General features: G+C 44.1%; 1 protein-coding gene across 3 annotated transcripts in view; it reads left to right on the top strand.

The window, feature by feature from the left end:
* zzef1 (zinc finger, ZZ-type with EF hand domain 1) overlaps window positions 1-17,545 on the top strand; it is a 37,597-nt gene extending 20,052 nt beyond the window's left edge. Inside the window, exons 33-54 of one of the 3 annotated variants that reach the window (XM_015035229.1) lie at window positions 112-244; window positions 339-477; window positions 805-970; window positions 1,054-1,316; window positions 1,955-2,127; window positions 2,215-2,398; window positions 2,480-2,643; window positions 3,398-3,678; window positions 4,875-5,049; window positions 5,142-5,274; window positions 5,472-5,698; window positions 5,778-6,086; window positions 6,181-6,281; window positions 6,536-6,671; window positions 6,759-7,118; window positions 7,196-7,339; window positions 7,940-8,108; window positions 8,218-8,316; window positions 8,403-8,568; window positions 9,001-9,151; window positions 13,331-13,402; window positions 15,169-17,545. In XM_015035229.1, coding sequence (XP_014890715.1) covers window positions 112-244; window positions 339-477; window positions 805-970; window positions 1,054-1,316; window positions 1,955-2,127; window positions 2,215-2,398; window positions 2,480-2,643; window positions 3,398-3,678; window positions 4,875-5,049; window positions 5,142-5,274; window positions 5,472-5,698; window positions 5,778-6,086; window positions 6,181-6,281; window positions 6,536-6,671; window positions 6,759-7,118; window positions 7,196-7,339; window positions 7,940-8,108; window positions 8,218-8,316; window positions 8,403-8,568; window positions 9,001-9,151; window positions 13,331-13,402; window positions 15,169-15,249 — 3,826 coding nt within the window. In that variant the 3' untranslated portion in view covers window positions 15,250-17,545. Of the gene's footprint in view, window positions 1-111; window positions 245-338; window positions 478-804; window positions 971-1,053; window positions 1,317-1,954; window positions 2,128-2,214; window positions 2,399-2,479; window positions 2,644-3,397; window positions 3,679-4,874; window positions 5,050-5,141; window positions 5,275-5,471; window positions 5,699-5,777; window positions 6,087-6,180; window positions 6,282-6,535; window positions 6,672-6,758; window positions 7,119-7,195; window positions 7,340-7,939; window positions 8,109-8,217; window positions 8,317-8,402; window positions 8,569-9,000; window positions 9,152-13,330; window positions 13,417-13,568; window positions 14,650-15,168 lie in introns of those variants that run through there. The other 2 variants (XM_015035221.1, XM_015035215.1) reach the window with 2 other exon arrangements.
* Window positions 17,546-19,656: the final 2,111 nt, after the last annotated feature.

The following is a 19,656-nucleotide window of genomic DNA, read 5'->3' as shown; positions in this document are numbered from 1 at the left end:
AGCGACACGTAACACGCAAACTGTTTAACGCTTGGCGTCTCACTGAGCGCCGTTTTAGACACATTGCGGGATGAAATCTAAAAGGTTCGCTTCCCGTTGCTTCAAACTCAGTCAGTGGACGGAGGAGGACGAAATCGCTGACTACAAGAAGAACCAGGAATGGATGGACGAGTGCATGGACGGCATGTTTGAAAAGTGGTACGACAAAATCGACGAAGAGGAGTCCGTGGAGGACAGGAGGAAGGTATTCTAAAGAAGTTCTGGTTAGGAACGGGGCGGTCTTACCTGATTTGTGCCCGTTTGTGATAAATACGTGTCTAAATGCGTTTTTCCTTCAGATGCACATGTTTATTGCCCGCTACTGTGACCTGCTGAATGTGGTGATTTCCTGCGACGGCTGTGAGAGGATGGCTCCATGGCACCGCTACCGATGTCTGCAGTGCATGGACATGGACCTATGCAAGACCTGCTTCCTGAGTGAGCGCATCACACATTGGCAATTTATCAAAATGATCTACATCACAAAAATCAGCCCCCCAAGTGTTGCTGAGATGCAACATTTTGTCGGATGCCACATCCGTTCTGTCCACTACTACTATACATGGAAATTTCTTTTGTTCATTTGTGTCGCGCATGTGTGTGCGTGTGCGTGTGCGTGTGCGTGTGTGTGTGTGTGTGTGTGTGATACAGACCTTAAAAAGTCTTAACATTTTAGCTGTTGATACCTGCAGACACCCTCCAACAACAACACACAACCAGAAAGCCATTGATCGGGTCAAACGGAGGCTCTTTGTTTGTGTTCAGGCGGAGCCAAACCCGAAGGTCACGAGGACGATCACGAGATGGTGAACATGGAGTACGCCTGCGATCACTGTCAGGGCCTCATTGTTGGCAGCAGGATCAACTGCAACGTCTGCGAGGACTTTGACTTGTGCTTTGGTTGCTACAACGCCAAGAAGTATCCTGACAGGTAGACTGTTTCATCGCCCTGCTTTGAAAAACACACAGGATTCTGTGGCTAACTGTTGCTTCTTATTTTATCTTATTTTTTAGCCATTTACCCACCCATCGCATCACTGTGTACCCCATGGTGACCATACGAATCAGTGACCGTCACCGCCTCATCCAGCCCTACATCCACAACTACTCGTGGCTCCTGTTCGCTGCGTTGGCCCTGTACTCCTCCGAGCTGAGCAGTGAGAAGCAAACGGAGGGAGAGTGTTTAGACGGCAAAACCCTGGAGCTGGCTTCAGACCTGCAGGCGCACTGCTCCCAGCTTATCACCGACTGTTTGCTCAAAGGCCAGACTGGCAAAGGTAGGTCTATTTTATTTTTTTCTAATTTTTGTACAGTTAGGGCCATCTAGTGGCCAGGTTGGAGAAAACACCCGTCTTTACTGTTACCCCAGCAATAGGTTACATCGTTTTCTGGTGATATTGGGACAGGAACATAAAAGAAAAACATGTGGGGGGAAGGAAAGAAAGAAAATAGGACTGAAATTAACAAATGAAAGAAAAGCAACAGAGAGGAAAGAGTGAAGGGAAGTAAAATGCATAGGAGGAAAAAGAGGAAAGTCGGAGGCAGAGCTAGGAAGGAATAAACGAGAGAGAAAAGAGCAAAAAACAGGAGAGTAAAAGAAGGAATGAAGCCGAGGGCTGAAAAATGTATTGGAAAAGAGGGATGTAAAGGTAGGAAAGAAAACAGTACTTTAAAGCAGGGAGAGAAAATGAAAGAAGGAAACTGAAGGAATAAAAGGAAGGGGAAAAATGCAGAAAGAAGTATGTGGGAAATAGGTGGAAAGAAATGAGGACGGAGAAGACAGGAAGAAAAGAGACAGAAAGAAAAGAAAAAAGTCCACAGCTGTCAGAATCTATTAACGGGTTTCCAAAAACCCCCAAACACGTTGCAGGGTTTTGCTCTGTAACACATCTCCACCTCTCTGTGCTGCACTCAGGCCTCCGCTCCTCCAACCTGCTCGCTCTGCTCTCCTCCAACGAGTCGGCGTCCGAGAGCGAGCTGGGCCCGGCGTCGCCTCAGACCTCCCAGGAGCTCAGCTCGGCCACGGACACCTCGTCGCTCCCAGGCAGCACGGCCGCCGTCTGCTCTCCGCTGTCTCCCAAGAACGAGGTCGGCAGCAGCCCGACGGCGCGCGGCCGCGCGGAGGTAAACAGAACTCGCCGGGTTTTAAATCGTATCGATCGCTTTCCCCCTCAGCTTAAAGACAAGAAGGCAGGGGAGCCGAGTCCTCCTCCCACCGCTCCTCCTGACTTATCCATACCCCGGAGCTCTGCAGAGGGAGACAAAAAGAAGCTGGTTGCTCAGGACACCCTGGACTCGGGGAGCCTCAGCCAGACTCCCTCCGTCTCCAGCGAGGATCTGCTTTCTCCTGTAGTTCGACGTAGGTGCTTAGATCCCTCACAATCACCTCACAGTTTATTAGTGGCTCTAAGAAACTCGTCTTTTTTTAACAACGTTTCAGCTTCAGAATCAGGACCAGGAGCTCTCAACTCCCCGGCGTCTGACGTCGTCAAGGAGACGGACGAGAGGGTGCCGCAGGTCCCGCTGCAGGAGCACGTGTTCTCCGAGTGCTCCAGAGAGAGGATCCTAGGACTGCTGGCGGCGATGCTCCCATCAGCTAAACCAGTATGTGGAGCTAATTGTTTTTTGGTTTTTGGGTGGGTAGGGGTTGCTCTGGAAAAAAAATAGTCGCTCCAATGGATTTAACCTTTTCCTCTTGCTGTTTAAAGTGACAGCAGGGTCTTATTTCTAGGATTAGCCCTTTTCAAAGTTTATATAAATGAATCCTGTTAAACTCACCTTGATTTCTGAAGCAGTGAGAATTCCAGTTTGTGCACCATTTGTATTATTTCTTAATTATCTGCATTTTTCAATTAAAAAAACGTAATGCAGAGTTTGTACAAGTGCTTGAAATCCTTGAAAATTCTTAAAAGGTTCACTAAGTGATTGGTTTCTGCATGATGAATCATATTTCCAATTTAACTTTGGATCTTAAGTGAAATCAGACCAAACTTCTCATGTTTTAGCTTAGTTACTATTATGAAAATTATTTCATCATGGGGAAAAATATTGGGAAAAATAAATTTTTTAGAGATTTTTTTGTAACTTGTGTGTGAGAGAAATTTCAAGACATCAAATTTTGTTACATTGTAATTTACCTCATCCCTGCTGTAAAATACTTTCCCTCTATATTAATAACAGTAATAATAAGTGATATAATGCAACAGTGAATAGTTCATTTGTGTTGCTTTTATCTCCAACATGTGTTGCTGGGAAAAGTGTGAAAACTTGTCTTCGAAAACGCTTGAAAAGTGCTCGAATTTGACTGCCGACAAAGCGAGCCGAACCCTGGTGACATTTCCGTCTCCTCTGTCCACAGGGCAGCACCCTCAGCCTGTCCAGCCTGAGCTCCATCCTGCCTCGTCTTTTCAGAGCCGTCATCTCCAACGCTGGCTCTCTGAACGAGACCTACCACCTCTCCCTCGGGCTCCTGGGTCAGCTGCTGCTTCGCATCACTCCGGCAGAAGCCGACGCCGCCGTCACCGAGGCGCTGGCGGACAAATACGAGCTGCTGACGCAAGGGGACGCCGCCTGTTCAGACACTCAGGGCTGGAAGACCACCCAGCTGCTGTTCAGCCTCGGAGCCGTCTGCTTAGACAGGTAAATAACGGCGCAACACACACACACACACACACACACACACACACACACACACACACACACTGGATTATCGTGTCTCCAGGACAGTTGAAGCGGCTTGACAACGCATAAAAACATTAATCAGAAAATGTCTTTATTTCTGTTACTTGCGATTACTTTTCTGCTTACAGCTGATAAAACCATGTTCAGGATTAGAATATTACATCAGATGAATTTAAAAAATATATATATATTCAATACAAAATCCTGGACTCAGTGTAATTCCTGCTTGCAGGTTCATAAAAATACTTTTAATGTGACAAACAAGCCTCTTTGGACTGCATACTCTGATTTATTGAGTGTGATTGTACACCTGGCAACATTTGCAGCTGTAGGTTTGAATGAACTCCTTTTTATAGCATTTAGAATGAATCAAGTTTATCTGCGTAGCAAAATTTCAGCAACTAGCACGTTACATCATAAAAACCCAAAAATAAAAAGTCATAAAAATGACTTGGAGAAACCAGTAGCAAACGTTTCATTTTGAGTGCCATCATCAATACGTTTGTAGAATATATGTTGGGCAATGTTTCGTTTATTGTGGTTTAAATGCAGCTCTAAACCGGTGGGTTTTTAGCCTCCATTTAAAGGGACCCAGTGTTTCAGCTGTTTTGCAGTTTTCTGGAAGTTTGTTCCAGATTTGCGGTGCGGAGAAGCTGAATGCTGCTTCTCTGTGCTTGAAGACAAGTTAACAGCCAAGCCAAAAAACAAAAGGCTAACTCACTGGTTCTGGCACATGAACCACTACAAATCTGCGTCAGACATTTTTCAGTCAAAGTCTTCAGAGGAAGAATTGATAAAAAGTTAATAATTTTCTGTAATATTGATGTTTGGTTTTTCTGATTAGCTCTGCTGTTCCAGCCGAAAGGGAGGCGTTGGAGTTTACATAGTTTTGCCTCTAGTGGGACGTCACTTATTAAACTTTTAATCAAGAAAAAAAAAAAGTGTGATTACAAGTGAAATATTGCTTTGTTGTGTTCGGACCAGATTGGATCTCTAAAGGCTTTTTTTTTTTTTTGTTCTGATGTTCTCCAAAGTTTGCCAAGTATTCATCAAGTCCACACGAGTTCTTCACCAGAAAAAAATGTGACAGATTCACACATTTCATTTCCTCCTTTTGGGATGGATAAGACACTTTTGATCTGAACTGTTTGCAGCCGCATCGGCCTGGACTGGGCGTGCACCGTGGCGGACATTTTGCACACCCTGAACACCTGCCCCGAGTGGAGCGCGGTCATCGCCGCCTTCACCGACCACTGCGTCCAGCAGCTCCCCCAGACTCTGAAACGAACCAACCTCTTCACCCTGCTGGTGCTGGTGGGCTTCCCCGAGGTAAGCCAGCGCGCGTCGCCTGAACGCGTCGCTCCCCCGCCCCCGTCCTGAGCGAGCTTAGCGTCGGGTAACTCCTGGCGGCGTCTCTCCAGGTGCTGTGCGTGGGAACCCAGACGGTGTTCATCGACAACGCCAACGAACAGCACAACATGATCCTGCTGAAGCACTTCACGGAGAAGAACCACGCCGCTGTGGTCGACGTTAAGACGCGCAAGAGGAAAACAGGTTAGTCCGGTTAAAACGAGGGGGACGACTGCTGATAGCGTGGAGATCCTTAACAAGTCTTAAAGTCGGCTTTAAGTACATGAATCACAGGTCTTTAATTTTGTCATGGCGGAACTATTTAATCTCGCGTATTCTTGCAGGCTTTGCGATATTTCGTTGTTGGTTTTATGTCGGTAATCTGCGAGTTTCTTTCACAGTGAAGGACTACCAGCTTATCCAGTCTCAGGATTCCACCACAACCAGCCTCCCAGCACAGCCGGCGAGTCACAGCTGCCAGAAAACTCTCCTGAGTCGCTACCTGAGCAACTTCACATCCATCATCAGCCACCTTTTACAGGCGAACCAGGACAATGGTTTTCCTGATGCGGTGGAGGCTTCCTGGGTGCTCTCTCTGGCTCTTAAAGGACTCTACAACACGCTGAAGGTAGCTGCCAATCACAATCCACACACAAGTCTATCTGAGCGTGTCCTTCCTCTCACCGCACTCTGCTCTGCTGGGGCAGAAGCACGGCGTGGAGCACGCGCACGAGGCCATCCAGCAGTCCGGCCTGACCCAGCTGCTGGTCAGGAAGTGCAGCAAGGGGACGGGCTTCAGCAAGCTGTGGCTGCTGCGGGACCTGGAGATCCTCTCCATCATGCTGTACTCCTCCAAGAGGGAGATCCACTCCATGGCCCAAGACCCCGAGCGAGACCAGAGGGAGCAGGAGAAGGAGCACGACTCGGACCACTCCAGCTGCGGCGCCGACGACGCCGACGGCAACAGGCCCGACCCCTTGGAAGGGCTCGACGAGGAGACAAAGATTTGCTTCCAGGTGAATTAGCAAAACGCTTGGAAAGCCGTGCAGTAAATTATCTACAAATATACTAAGCATAGTTGTTTTGTTTTTTTTCTTGTTGTTTATGTAGATCACCCACGATGCCTTAAACGCTCCTCTGCCAATTCTGCGTGCCATGTATGAGCTGCAGATGAAGAGGACAGACTCCTTCTTCCTGGAGGTGCAGAAGAGGTCAGCATCATCAAGATATCAACTTAAACGTCCGTCTGGTAGACTCTGTGATTTTGGACCAAAATAGCAACATTTGTTCCATTTTCAGCTGCTGTAGCTCGCTTTCACACTCCACTGTGTCAAACGATCCAAACTAACTAACACAATTGTGAAGCAGAGTAAAAAGAGGATGCATGGTTTCCTTTTTTTTTTTTTAATTAATAAATGAAAACTGTAAATTCAGCCCGTTTTACTCTGACACACCTAAATTTCAGGTTCGATGGAGAGGAGATTAAAACGGATGAGACAATCAGGACTCTTGCTCAGAAGTGGCAGCCGTCCAGGCGGCTTCGCTCCGAGGAGAGAAACACCAAAGCTGTGGACACCGACATGATTGTGATTTCTTGCATGGTAAGCTGTCTGAAAAATCCTTTTTAAATCACTTTTCTTTTTCAGCAATCATAGCTCTACTCTTTGCTCCTCTGCGTCTCCCCACAGTCTAAACCCAGTCACTGTGAAAAAGCAACAGAGGAAATCAACGTGGTGGCCCAGAAGCTCATAACGAATTCGGAGACCGACCTGCAGCTCAGCTACGCCAAACAGAGGCGCTCCAAAAGCTCGGCGCTGCTCCACAAGGAGCTGGACGTGCGCAGCAACCGGGCGGTCCGCCAGTACCTGGTGAAGGTCAACCAGGCCATCGCCACGCTCTACGCCCGCCACGTCCTGGCCCTGCTGCTGGCCGACTGGCCCGCCGAGGCGCCGCTGAGTGAGGAGGCCCTGGAGCTGAGCGGCGCCTCGCACATGGCCTACATCCTGGACATGCTGATGCAGCTGGAGGAGAGGCCGCTCTGGGAGAAGGTGACAGCCGAGTTCCAGGCACGGCTGATCTGCTGCTTGGGCACCGTAAACTTTACGTATTTGTTGTTGCCGATCAGATTCTGCAGAGGGTGCTGAAGGGCTGCAGCCAGAGCATGCTGTCCAGTCTGTCGCTCACGGCCTGCCAGTTCATGGAGGAGCCGGGCATGGCCATGCAGGCCAGAGAGTCCAAACACCCATACGACAACAACACCAACTTTGAGGTTAGGGGAAACTGTTTTTAAATTAGCTTCAGCTGGACGTATAAACCGTACAGATTCTATGTTGTGTCGCTAACGTCACTGCAAAAACAGAAACTCTTACCAAGTGTTTTTCTAGTTTCTAGTGCAAATATCTTATTACACCAAGACAAAAAAATAACTTCAAAGTAACTTTTCAGCACTATTTAATTGTTTTAAGTCAATAATTCCTTACTGTTGATTTAAAAAAAGTACTAGTTATAAGTGAAATAAGCTGCCAGTACAAGAAGACATTTTAAATTATAACTTGGGAAACATGTCTTGTTCCACTGACAGATTATTTAAATAACTGGTAGTTTTTCATTAATATTAAGGATTTGTCGACTTAAAACAAGCTACTAAAAAAGTTACTTGTGAGTTAGTTTTGTCTTATTTCTAGTTTATTAAGATATTTGCACCAGAAACTAAACAAAAATACTTGGTAAGATTTTGTTTTTGCAGTGAGCGGAAAGAGAAAAGCAAATGCATCTCAGGTTTAAGGCAAAAAAAGAAAAAAAAAAAAACTTTTTGAAAATTTTACTTTTTAATCACCTTCAATAAGTCATAATCGCTCGAACTCTTCAGGACAAGGTTCACATCCCTGGAGCCATCTACCTGTCGGTAAAATTCGACTCGCGCTGCTACACGGAGGAAGGCTGCGACGAGCTCATCATGTCCAGCAGCAGCGACTTCCTCCAGGACGTCCACAACTTCAGCGGATCTCCGCAGAAGTGGTCCGACTTTGAGATCCCTGGTGACAGCAGCTGCTTTTTGCTTCTATTTTTTTTGTTGTTGTTTTGTTTTTAAGCTCAAATGTTTGTATGTGTGACTTTCCCTGACAAGTCCTTTTGTTTTCATTTCAGGCGATACCTTATATTACAAGTTTATGTCAGACATGAGCAACACGGAGTGGGGATACAAGTTCACCGTAACGGGAGGCCACAGGGGGCGCTTCCAGACAGGTAGCTTCCTCTGACTGACGTCAGTCAACCTCAAAACGTTTCAGATGGTTGATCTTATTTTTATTATTTTTCACATCTCTCATCAGGTTTTGAGATACTCAAACAAATGCTAGCCGACGTCCGAGTGCTCAGCCACCTGCCGCTGGCCGACATCTGGGAGTGGCAAGTGGGCGTGGCCTGTCGACAGACTGGAAGCCAGCGGCTCAAAGCTGTCCACTTGTTGCTCCGTCTCCTGCAGTGTCGGAGTGAGACGTAAGTCCAGCCTTCCTTCTACTCTACATTAGCCCATTAGACATATTTCAGTTTTCAGGAATGAGATATTTTAAAACGTTGCCGGAATCTAGAGCAAAGTTCATCCTAATGCCTTATCCAGCAGTAGACGCAGCTCACCTGAACACGAGCTTTGCATAGAGCCCCTGATAAATGTCCTTGTTGTCACCACAGAGATTAGTTAAACTATGTGTTTAAAAAATTTTTTGCATAAGTGCAAACTCACCTGTGACCTGGTCGCATAATATGAAAAGCTGGAGCTTGCACAGACTCTCTATGTGCAGATAGCTTGGACTGTTTTATCACCATCCATTGTTATCGTCATTCTTTTACACTGTTTAATGCTCTCTTTCTTTCTGTTGCAAGAATTGACGATAAATCTGCCTGTGGCATCTGTTGGTGTCTGTCCTCCAGAGCCTGTGAGCTGACGCTGCTGCGGCCTCTGTGGCAGCTCTTTATGTCCATGGAAAACAACTTGAGCCAGGATCCGACCAGCATATCCGTGCTGCTGCCTCTTCACAGAGCTCTCACCGAGCTCTTCTTCATCGCAGAGGCCCGTGCCATTGTGAGTACACGTTCTTGGATTAAAGGGGCAGTATTATGAGAAATTGACTTTCCTGAGCTTAATATCAGGTTACAATGTCACTCCCTCATCAAAAACATACCTGGAGTGTTGCTTTGATTCCTCTAATCTCCCGTGGCAACCATTCAGGGGTGAGGAAATGCTTTCTCTCACCAAGCAGTACCTTCTCCACCTTTTCTCTGCCTCACACAGCACCCCTCCCCAGCAGCTCCCCTACTCAGCTCCTTCAGACTAGCAGCAGCAGCAGCAATTAGCAAACATCTGGTGGAACTGCCCATCTGCTGTCAGGGTGTCCGCGCATCTATAATGTCTTAAATTCATGTATCTTAAATGAAGGTCTTACAATGCCTTAAATTTGTTTGAAAATGTAAGATACCCTTAAATATGTTAATTTTGTTGTGGCAAAACTGTTTAATGTATTTTTTTCTTCTCGTGGGACTTTTCTGTCAGTAGCATGCAAACATCTTCATTGCATTCTGTAACTTGAGACTTCTAAGGCTAATGACAGTTGGCTGCTAATATACTCTTGCTAGCTACCCAGCTAGCTTTTTTGGGTCAATTTCTTTTAAAATCCAGCATTTTAACGGGGATGGGATCCGGATTGCTCTTTAAGGTCATTCCTGACATTTCCTGTAAAGCAGCTTACACCAGAAGTAAGCTGCTTTACAGGAAATGTTTCATCTATGATTTCTGTTCTCTGAAAGAGACAAAGAAGAACACCTGTAGTGCGAGAGATATCACACTTCTGACTGGAGACGCTCTCCAATCCAGCCTTTAGGCAGATGGCATTTTGATTAAGTGAGAGGCTCATCTGCACTTTAGAACATCAGTCAACAATCGTCACTCAGCTGAGTGGCAGCTTTTCACCGAGCCAAGTGTGGACTTCTGTCCTTCAGCAAAAAAAACCAACAAAAACCCCCCCAGCAGACTAAGAGTCAGTTACAATAGAAGTTGCATGGAACATGGTCCATCTCCAAGGATCACATCCACCTGCAATATGTTGTCTCCTCTGCTGCCGGGGCCACACTGGAGATTTGATTGGTTTTACGCAAAATTAAGTTTCTGTAGTTTTTTCTTATATATGGCAATCAAAGTCAAAGAGATGGTATAACATTTAAGAATTTACCACTCAGTCAAAACCAATGCAGGATTCTTTAAGATGGAACAATCGTCTGCTCATATCCATTCACATTGTCCTTTTTAATACTACCGGTTGTGTCCCTCACCCACTAATAGTTCTCCATATTGATGTATAAAATGTTCGGCAGACTAAAAGCTCCCAATCTGAACTACATTTGCTATCTATAACCACAGTTACATTGTTGTTAGTTTTCCAAGATGGCTGATGGGTAATTTCTGTGACATCACTGCAGACAACTTGTTTTTACTGCATGGGGTAGATAGATAGCTCGTTGCCTTCTGAGGGCCAGTGCAGGTTGGCCCTCACAGACTTGGAGGGAAGATGAGAAATAAAATGCAAAAATAAAATTTAATCAATTTTTTCATCCTAATTATTCTTTTATTGTATTGTTTTATCATAAAATCTGTTCTGTTTTTCAATAATTGCAAAGTATAAGTTAAAACATCTTAAAGAAACGTTATTTGCCATGCTCGTTCTTCCGATTGGCTGGTCTATCAAGCTGCTTTGCTTCTCCAGCTAGCGTAGCAAACGCAAAACAGAAAAATTGACGGAACCTAAAATAAGCCCAGGAATAAAAATTTACCAGGCTGCATTTAAGCTAAGCGAATGGCATAATTACTGAATAATGAATAAATGTGGCTAAGCCAGTCATAGTTCCTTTATTTTGTAGCATTGTCTGTAGGTTTGCTAAGGGAGTCTCCGCCCAGAAGCTAACGGCTAATTTTCCTGGTCCGTCCATTGAAGAAAACCCCACCTATTTTCAACGTGGGGGGGATATTTTTAGCTGCACATGACAGAAAGGAGGAGAGAACAGAATTTAGTCGACATTTTTCTTCTTTTCCTCTCTGTGTATCTGTCTCTCCACTTGATGACCATGTTTTTCTCTCAGCCCACCTGCTCTGGCTGTGGCTCTGGCTCCGGGCCAAAGCCCAGCCATGCCATCTGCCACACAGGCTCGGCGCACACTGCCTGCTGGAAGAGAAGAGATGCTATCTAAACTTTAATTGATATTCTCTCTATCTATCTATCTCTCTCTCTTTCTTCTTCTTCGCTCATCATGAATTATTTAACTACATCTAGGGGATTATGAGTGCGTCATTAGCCGGGAGTTTCCCTAGCTGTAGATGCAACTGGAGCAGACAGCCCCAGAAAAAACACCACCTCTCTGAAACCATCAGGGTCTGGCCGGGGAGACCCGAAGTGTCGGTTCTGTCTATAAAATTACATCAGCCGAGCGACGTCGCAGCTTGTTGTTACCAAAAAAAAAAAAAAAAAAAGAGGGCGGAATGGCAGCAGGTGGACAGCAGGGGGCAGTAGCAGTGCTTCACACAGAATGCCCTTCATGGACATTGCGGTCCTGCGTCTGCAATGGTACAAGAAGGCGTCAAACTCAACGCAGCGACTTTCATGCTGCATCAAGAAAGATGCGGCGCTTCCACAACCCAAACGTGACGCATCCACTTCTTAATCACAGCTTCAGACAAAAGATTTGCCAGAAGTAAATAACAGCTGTAGGTACCGTTTATTCAGAAAAGTTGAATTCACTTCTCTAGATGCGAGTTACGGTTCTGATGCAAATTTTTCCAGTCTGTCTTACCTTTTTTAATTGATGATTTTTTTAATTGATTGATTTCAGAGGGGTTGTTTTTTTTTTAAATTTATTTATTTATACCAGTCATTCAGAAAATGAAATGAGGCAGTGAAAGCCTTCATAAGCTGTTGTAACATGCAAACCTGCACCAGCTTTTACTTCCCTCCACAGAGAGAAAGTCCAGCCAACAGTTTGTCCACCAATATGGAAATATGGGGAAAAAAAATAAGTAAAAATATTCGACAGAAATGTGTTGGAACAAAATGAAACATGAATAAATGCAGGTGCGCAGCAGGTTGCCACATCCTGTGCGACCATATAGCGAGAAGCTTATTGTTCATTCAAACGTGGCCGCATTAGGTCTGAGCCTGCAGAAAGCTGGCTTCAGACATCCAGAGCTGCTCTCATCTCCAGCATTGATCCCAGCTCTTTTGTCTGCACTTAATGTTCTGATCCCCTGAGATTCGGTGCACTCCTCCTCACCCCAGGAAGTGCGCGCTTTATATTTAGCAATCAAAACACAGTGTGTCACACTCTGCTGACTGTACATTCGGTCCAAGAATGTTTTCCCCCAGCATAAACATTCGGCGTGCTGCGAGAGGAATTGGGAAGCGGGGCTCTGGAGTTCGTCTCCAGAGCCGTAAAAGCTCCATTTTGACCACTTTTCAGCCCAGTGGAGTCTTATCTCTGTTTATCTAACATGAAATGTGTCCGCCCTTGGAGTGTCTTGCATGTGTTATTGGAGATTTTATGAGAAATCCAGTGCAAAGAAGTACACGCAGAAGAACAATGATGCATGTTTTCTGTAATTTATTTAAATTTTTACAACAAAAAAAACATCTGGAAAGTGTGGCATGCATTTATTTTCATGGCCCCAAAATCCATGGTGCCAATTGTTTTGTCTGCTTCAATAAGCAATGAATCAATTAATAGCATGATGAGTTAAAATAACATAAATAATTTCCGTTCTGGTGATTAATATTTCTTATTTATGGTTTTAGTTGTGTTGGTTTCCTTTTTATATTGTTTTTTGTTGTGTTTTATTTTGGACATTTAAGATATTTTACAGTTCTAGTGTTCTGTACAAAACTGGAGTTTATCCGTCTTTGAGAGGGCAAACATGCATTATTATGCCACTGTCAATACATTTCTTGAAAGTTGCCTCACATTATCGTACATCGCAATAATTACTGGAGCAATTTATCGTCCAGCAACATTCATCGTGATGATAGCTTTGCCACGATGCAGCCCCTTTCTCTATAACGTTGAATAACTTTTCCAGCAATCTACTGTTAATTTTGATTCAAGAGCAGCAGAAGTTACCCTCCATGCTCACCTCTGACTGTGTCGGCGAGAAGCATGAAGGTTGTTCTGTTGCTCTCTTCTTGTTTTACTTCAAATTTTGAAAGGCAAACTTCTCATTTCCCAGAAACAAGGAATCCTCCAGGAGTATCTGCTCGCCATGACGACCGACGAGCAGCTCCTCCGCCACACCGCTATGGTAAGAACTAATCTGTGACATCATTGCAGACAACTTGTTTTGCTGCATGAGGTAGATAGATAGTTAGCTCGTTGCCTTCTGAGGGCCAGTGCGGGTTGGCCCTCACAGACTTGGAGGGAAGATGAGAAATAAAATGCAAAAATAAAATTTTTCTCTGAAAGAGAAATTTGTTTAGTCTTTGCCGACTTTTTGTCGCCGGTTGTTTCCTGAAATCCAAACGTCACTCGGCGGAACCTCCCAAGCCGCGCGTCGTGGTCCCTGTCGTTCGGCACGGCGGCGCCTGGATGAAGGTAGCGCTCAGAAGCCGCCCCGCTCCCTGTAGGGGTATGCAGCTCTCTTTCTACCACGCAGTCTCCCCGATTCAAGTCGCGGTGAGTCAGCTTGCTTCAGGAGTCTCTGTTTGCGTGTGAATCAGCAAGATGTTGACACCAAGCGGATCCCCTCGGCACCCCCTACCTCTTGTTTTTTTTATTTTTTTTTCAAAGCGTGTGGGCCGCGCTCACGGCTAATGTGTTTGATAATTACAGTCCATTAGCATCTGCGGCAGAGCGAGCCACGGCGTCCTCCGTACCGAGGGCCCCTGCGACGCGCAGGCGGGGCCTGAAGGCGCTCCAGAGGAGCGGAGGGACAAAAAACACTACTGTGGGTGGTTCTGCTGAGCAGTTACCCAATACCTGTCGGGTGGAAAACAAAGCCGTGGGTGACTTGGCACGCCAGACGTGGGTTCGGTTTGCATGAAATTGACTGGAGTTCAAATTTCACCGACTTCATGTTTCGGTCCATTTTTCTTGCATTTTATTGGTCGGCAGATTGTTTTGAAAAAGACCTAAAATCGCGTCAGACTCAAGAATCAAGTCTGACTTAACTTCTGTGGCCTTCTGGACTCTAATTCGACAGAGAATTATGACCATGATAAGACAACAGGAAATGCATAAAGTTACGAGAATGAAGTTGTAGTTGTATGAGAATACTGTCAGTTTTGCGACTTTGTTCTCCTAATCCTACAAATTTTTTTCTCGTTAGTCCCACTTTATTGCAGTATTATTTCAACTTCATTCTCATACGACTTTATTCTCGCAATTTAATTTTTTATTTTTCTTAGAATGGCCCTTCTTCAGTCAGAGGCCTCTTCAGATTTGTTGCAAGACTGACTGCTGTCAGAGATCCTTCTCACAGACAGCCTCACCATCCACAGAGACATTTTTTAATTGAATTGAATAAGTTCTGCTTCATTATTTTGTAAGAATCAGCTTTTCAGTGGTTTTCCAAATTGGTCTGTTATGAACATTTATATTTTAACTTGCCAACTGCTAAACAGGGTTTTTAAAACTGTATCTATTTTTTGTTGATAAAACTCCTGCTCTTAAATCCCATGGCTGCAGCAAGATGTACTTTGCATTTCACTCACGTCTTTCCTGTTTTAGCTCCATATTTGGTTAACAAATAACTGTGTATTTTTCTACTAGATTTCCATAGTAGTAAAACTTGGCAACAAATAAATGCTTTTCACTGCATCCCCAGAACGAAGAGGGTATAATTTTCTTTTTGGCATGACTGCATTCGTTTGAAAAATCAAAACAAAAAAAAGAACGAACCAGCTTAAGTGTTTGCAGAGAGAAACACTAACCCGTGATTTTTAGTTGATATTTAATTATCCTGAGCTATTCTGTTTTATTTATTTATTTTTTTTCTTTAAGTTCACTGACAGTCTGGAGTTACACTCATCGATGCTTTCTTTTTTCTGTTTTTTTTTTTTAACTGTTCAGGCTCTGAAAAACATCGCCGCCATCAGCCTGGCCATCAGCTACCCCAACAAATCCACGAAGCTGCTCAACATGGCCCCGTGAGAGATTTCCCCGAAGAAAAACGTGGGAGAACGTTCTGGCGGGGAGACGCGTCCCGACTCCGCTGGTTGGTTTCACCAGAAAGTCGTGGGAGGAAACCGTCCCTCACCATCCAGTGCAGGTCCCCCTCCCCCCCTTCTCCTCCTCTGTCGAGTATCTTCCCGTACTCACCAAGAACCACGTTGACATCAGCCGAGGAAGGGAGCACTTTCCACACTTCTTCACAATCCTTTTTGCCTTAGAAGAATTCAGTATATCAGCATGTGCTTTCACAGATAGTAGGACAGTTTGTGTGGGGTTTTGTTTTTTCCTCCACTTGATGCTTTGCTAAAGGACATGAAGTGTGCCAAATTAGCATCCTTCAAGGGGAAGTATGTTCTGTTATTTCCCTGCCTTTTTTTTTTTCAGAGCAGCAGCTACTCTGGATTACGAAGTTGATCGTGGTGAAAATGGGTCACCTTGGCAACTTGCATCTCTCAGCAGACATGTAGAGCATCCTAAAAATACTGTCCAGGACGTTGGAGTCTCATTAGTCACCACAGAGCGAAGGAAGTGACCCACTCGCTTAATCCGCTCGTTTCTTCATTTCCCCCATTTTTGACATTCATCGCTCTTCTTCTGACGACCCTTCATCATCGTCAGCCTCCTCTGTTTGTTACTGTACTTGCAGGAACAAATGATCAAACAGTACCAGTTTGGTTTGTAACCACAGATGCAATATGGCTCATACCCAGGGTGCCATGCCATCAAGGGGCGGCAACAGTCAAAAATAATCAGTTGTCCTTTAAGGAAGTTTTCAGTCGCTTCTTCGAATGTTGGTGGGTGCCTCCTTGTGTTGTCCAAACTGTAAACAGAGATAAAGTAACGAGTACGAGTTGACATTTGTAAAATCTTTATTCTGTCTGCAAAAACCCAAAAGAACTCATGTGGAACGCTTCCAATCGGGGTTAGAGCAAACTCAGCCTGAGACGAGCGTGAAATCTGCAACGTATATGGACAGATCCCCGAGCCTTTAACACGCCGTTTTAAATGATGAAGCCGTAATTTATTAAAACCGTCCGAAACATTGCATTTATCCGCTGCGTGCATCAGACTTTATGGAACTCTGTTTTGGTTTTTGTTTTATTAAAGTTGATTCCTATTGGTTTTAGTCGAACCCCACTGCAGCGTTCCACAATCGCCATTGAAAGTAATAACTGTGATCTATTTACAGTTTAACCGATTAACTGTTAAGTTGTGGGTTTGTTTTCACGGCCGCGATTCTTCGAGCGTAACGGAATCGCGAAGCTTCGCTGTTGACGCTAAAGAGGCAAATGCGAGGAACAGCACGTGTGTAAAATCCCGTATGTGCAGCACGAGACCATTTCTAACACAGAGGTTACTATAGCAACGTGGAGACTTTATACGGATTTGTCATGCTACGTGTTAAAAGTATAATCCCACTTTCATTCACACTAACCCCCCCACTGTATTAACGTCACCGTGCACATGTAGTCACGTTTGTCACCTCCGAAAGAAAAACCTGTGCATTTTACAGATTTACTCTTCTGTTTCTCAACTAAAACCATTTCTATCCGTAGTTTTATGCCAAAGAAACGTCTCATTTTGAGCCATAAAACATCTCAGAAAGAGCAACCGGAGGAGTTGGCGATGCTTCGCTGTGATTCGCTGGGGCGGTGGAAACATTTACACATCACTCGGTTTCATTTCTTTCTAGATTCGCTTTGTTTTTTTGTTTCGTTCTCCCCTCCACCCGTTTTGCCGTACCCCCTCACCCCCCCGACATGGGCCGCGGGACGGCTCGGTGGTTTAGTTTACACAAAACAAACATCAGCTGCAACGAGGAGAGAAGAAGAAACGCGTGGCCTCCGTTTGGCTTCCGTGACGCCTCGCCTATCTATGACGTGCCTATGGTTCAAAGTAAAGCAATCATGATTTATTTCATGTTATTAATTCTATTTTAAATAAGAAATATATTGTTTAATTGAAGGTTTTTGTAACTTTTTAGTTATTTTGTTGGGTTTCTTTGTTTTGCAATGATGCTTGATTTAAGGCTAACTAATTTGAATGTAAATACCTGTGAATATCAGTTGCACAGAATAAGGACTTTGATAATGACCCCATTTAAAAAAAAAAAAAAAAACGAGAGAGAGGGAGAGGAAAACTTTATCCGACACAAACAGATGGACACTTTGAATCCGATTTTGTATGCACGGTGTTGTTAAACTTCAAACAAACGAACTGCTTGGGTTGAAACGTGATCCATTTGTAATAAAAACAGAAATGACGTAAAAATGAACTTTTCTATCATCTTTTTGTGTTTGGGGCTCAGGTGGGAATTTCTGATTACGGCGAAACACCGCAACAGGGACACAGCAGCTGCGTTTCCATTGACCACATCATTATGCAGATTGTAACAATGAAACTAAATTTGCCTAATGGAAACACTGTGATTTCAAAACAAATCATGTTTTTTGATAAAAACGTTTTTTTTTTTTGTTGTTTTTTTGTGCTACGATGTGGTGATTTTTCGGCTGTATTGAAATCAGTGTACTGTATTGGGGCCGTTGTAGATGGGGGGTGGGGGGAGAACATTTCCACCAAAATGTTTTCAGACTTAGAAATGACCTTGTTTTTGGATGTTTTTTTTTTTTTTTTTTTACATTTATCTACATTGAACTTAATATATATTCTACCAAGCTGCAATGGAAACCCTGTTTTTGCATCACAAGACTCGTGATCAACAACCGGATGTTGCTGCTGTAACGGAAAAGACAACGAAGACGACAGGAAGTAGATGGATTGTGGCACCACATATTTTTTCACGATTTATCGCGTAGAAAAACCTATTGACGTGTGATTTTAATTGCATTTCTTATTTAATGGAAACATTGACAGTCAATGGGTTTTTTTGTTTGTTTTTTCTACATTGGTGGAATAGAGTTTTCCGCACATTTGTTACGGAAACGCAGCTAATGGAGGGGAAACTAAAGGGACTCCATTCCTTTTTGCTTCAGGTTTTTCATGTCCTCCCAAAATAACTCTCTTCGTTTTGTCACAGAAATCTCCAATGGTCTCAGTTTGTCAGCCCGTCTCCACAAACTCAAATAGTTAATCTCCCATCATTTATTTTGTCCTGATAATCCATTGGTATGCCTTTTTTTTTTTTCCCCCGCTCTGGGCTTGGTTTTATCAAAGGCTCTCTCAGCCTCCATCCTCCCGCCTGGCTCTGCTTATCTCTCCCATGCCTGTAATATGGAATCTCACCGACAGCCCTGATGATGAGAGTGATGATCACTGGGGCGATAATGACATCAAATGGAGGAAATACTCAATAAGGCTCCAGATGATTCAGTGCCCCTCGTTCTGCTGTAGCCTCCACACTGGCATGACTCAGCTCTCCTCCTACTGCTCCACTCTCCTCCCATTTAGCTCCTACGCCTTTTTAGTGGTTTGTACAAATCCCCACTGTTCTCCTTTATATATATAATAAATATTTGTCAGGGGTACACATTAGGCTAAGTGGAAATCCTAGTAAAGCTGGGATAAAATCAGAAAAATGTCATTTGAGTTACAGTAACACCAGTGTCTGTGTAAATACTTAGAGATATTAAGTTTACATTTAAGGAGACAATTTTTCCCCTGTTTTCCTTCATTTATGTCTTTCTTTTTACTGTCTGGGTTCTGAGTCTGAGTCCAGACCAATACTTTATTGAAATGAATGAAATCAAGACTTGTGCTTTAAAGCTGCAGAATGCAACTTTATATATATATATATATGTGTGTGTGTGTGTGTGTGTGTGTGCGCGCGTTTTCTTACATATTTAAATTATCATTATGTTGGGACAGCTTAATATAAGACAGATCATCTATAAAAGAAAATTGAGCTCCTCTGCATTCTCCACTCAGAAACAACCAATCAGAGCCAGGAGGAGGGGTTTAGTGCTGTCAATCATTCTTGTGTTCTGCTCAGACCCTCCCCCTTGCTCTTTCCTCTCTACAACTGGTTCACCAAGGATGCTAAGGCTAGTAAGCAAGGCCACCTATTATGGTGGATAAATGGTTTTAAGTTGTTTCTCTGCCTTTAACACATGTAATAGTGTGTACATGAGTGAGATTGACAGCGCTAAGACCCCCCTCCTGGCTCTGATTGGTTGTTTTTAACCAGGAGCAGTGCATTTTTTTCAGACAGCAATAGTAGCTCGATCTATACACAGATTATCTGACTTTCACCATACCGTCACTGCAAGTTGACACTTTTAATAAATATGGTTTGTTAAAACAGAAATATTTTATCAAACTAGCTGTTTCATCAATAATACAATCTACATTTGAGTTGTGATTGTATGAAGTTTAATTCAATCAGAAAGCTGCACTGTCGCAGCAGCCTGTACAATCTCTCCCACCTTT

This window comes from Poecilia latipinna, unplaced genomic scaffold (genome assembly GCF_001443285.1).
Source record: "Poecilia latipinna isolate Pla-1442-1.1 unplaced genomic scaffold, P_latipinna-1.0 Scaffold20, whole genome shotgun sequence".
Classification (NCBI taxonomy): Eukaryota; Metazoa; Chordata; class Actinopteri; order Cyprinodontiformes; family Poeciliidae; genus Poecilia; species Poecilia latipinna.
The sequence above is the reverse complement of the archived record's forward strand: the minus strand, read 5'-3'. Positions and strand labels throughout refer to the sequence as shown.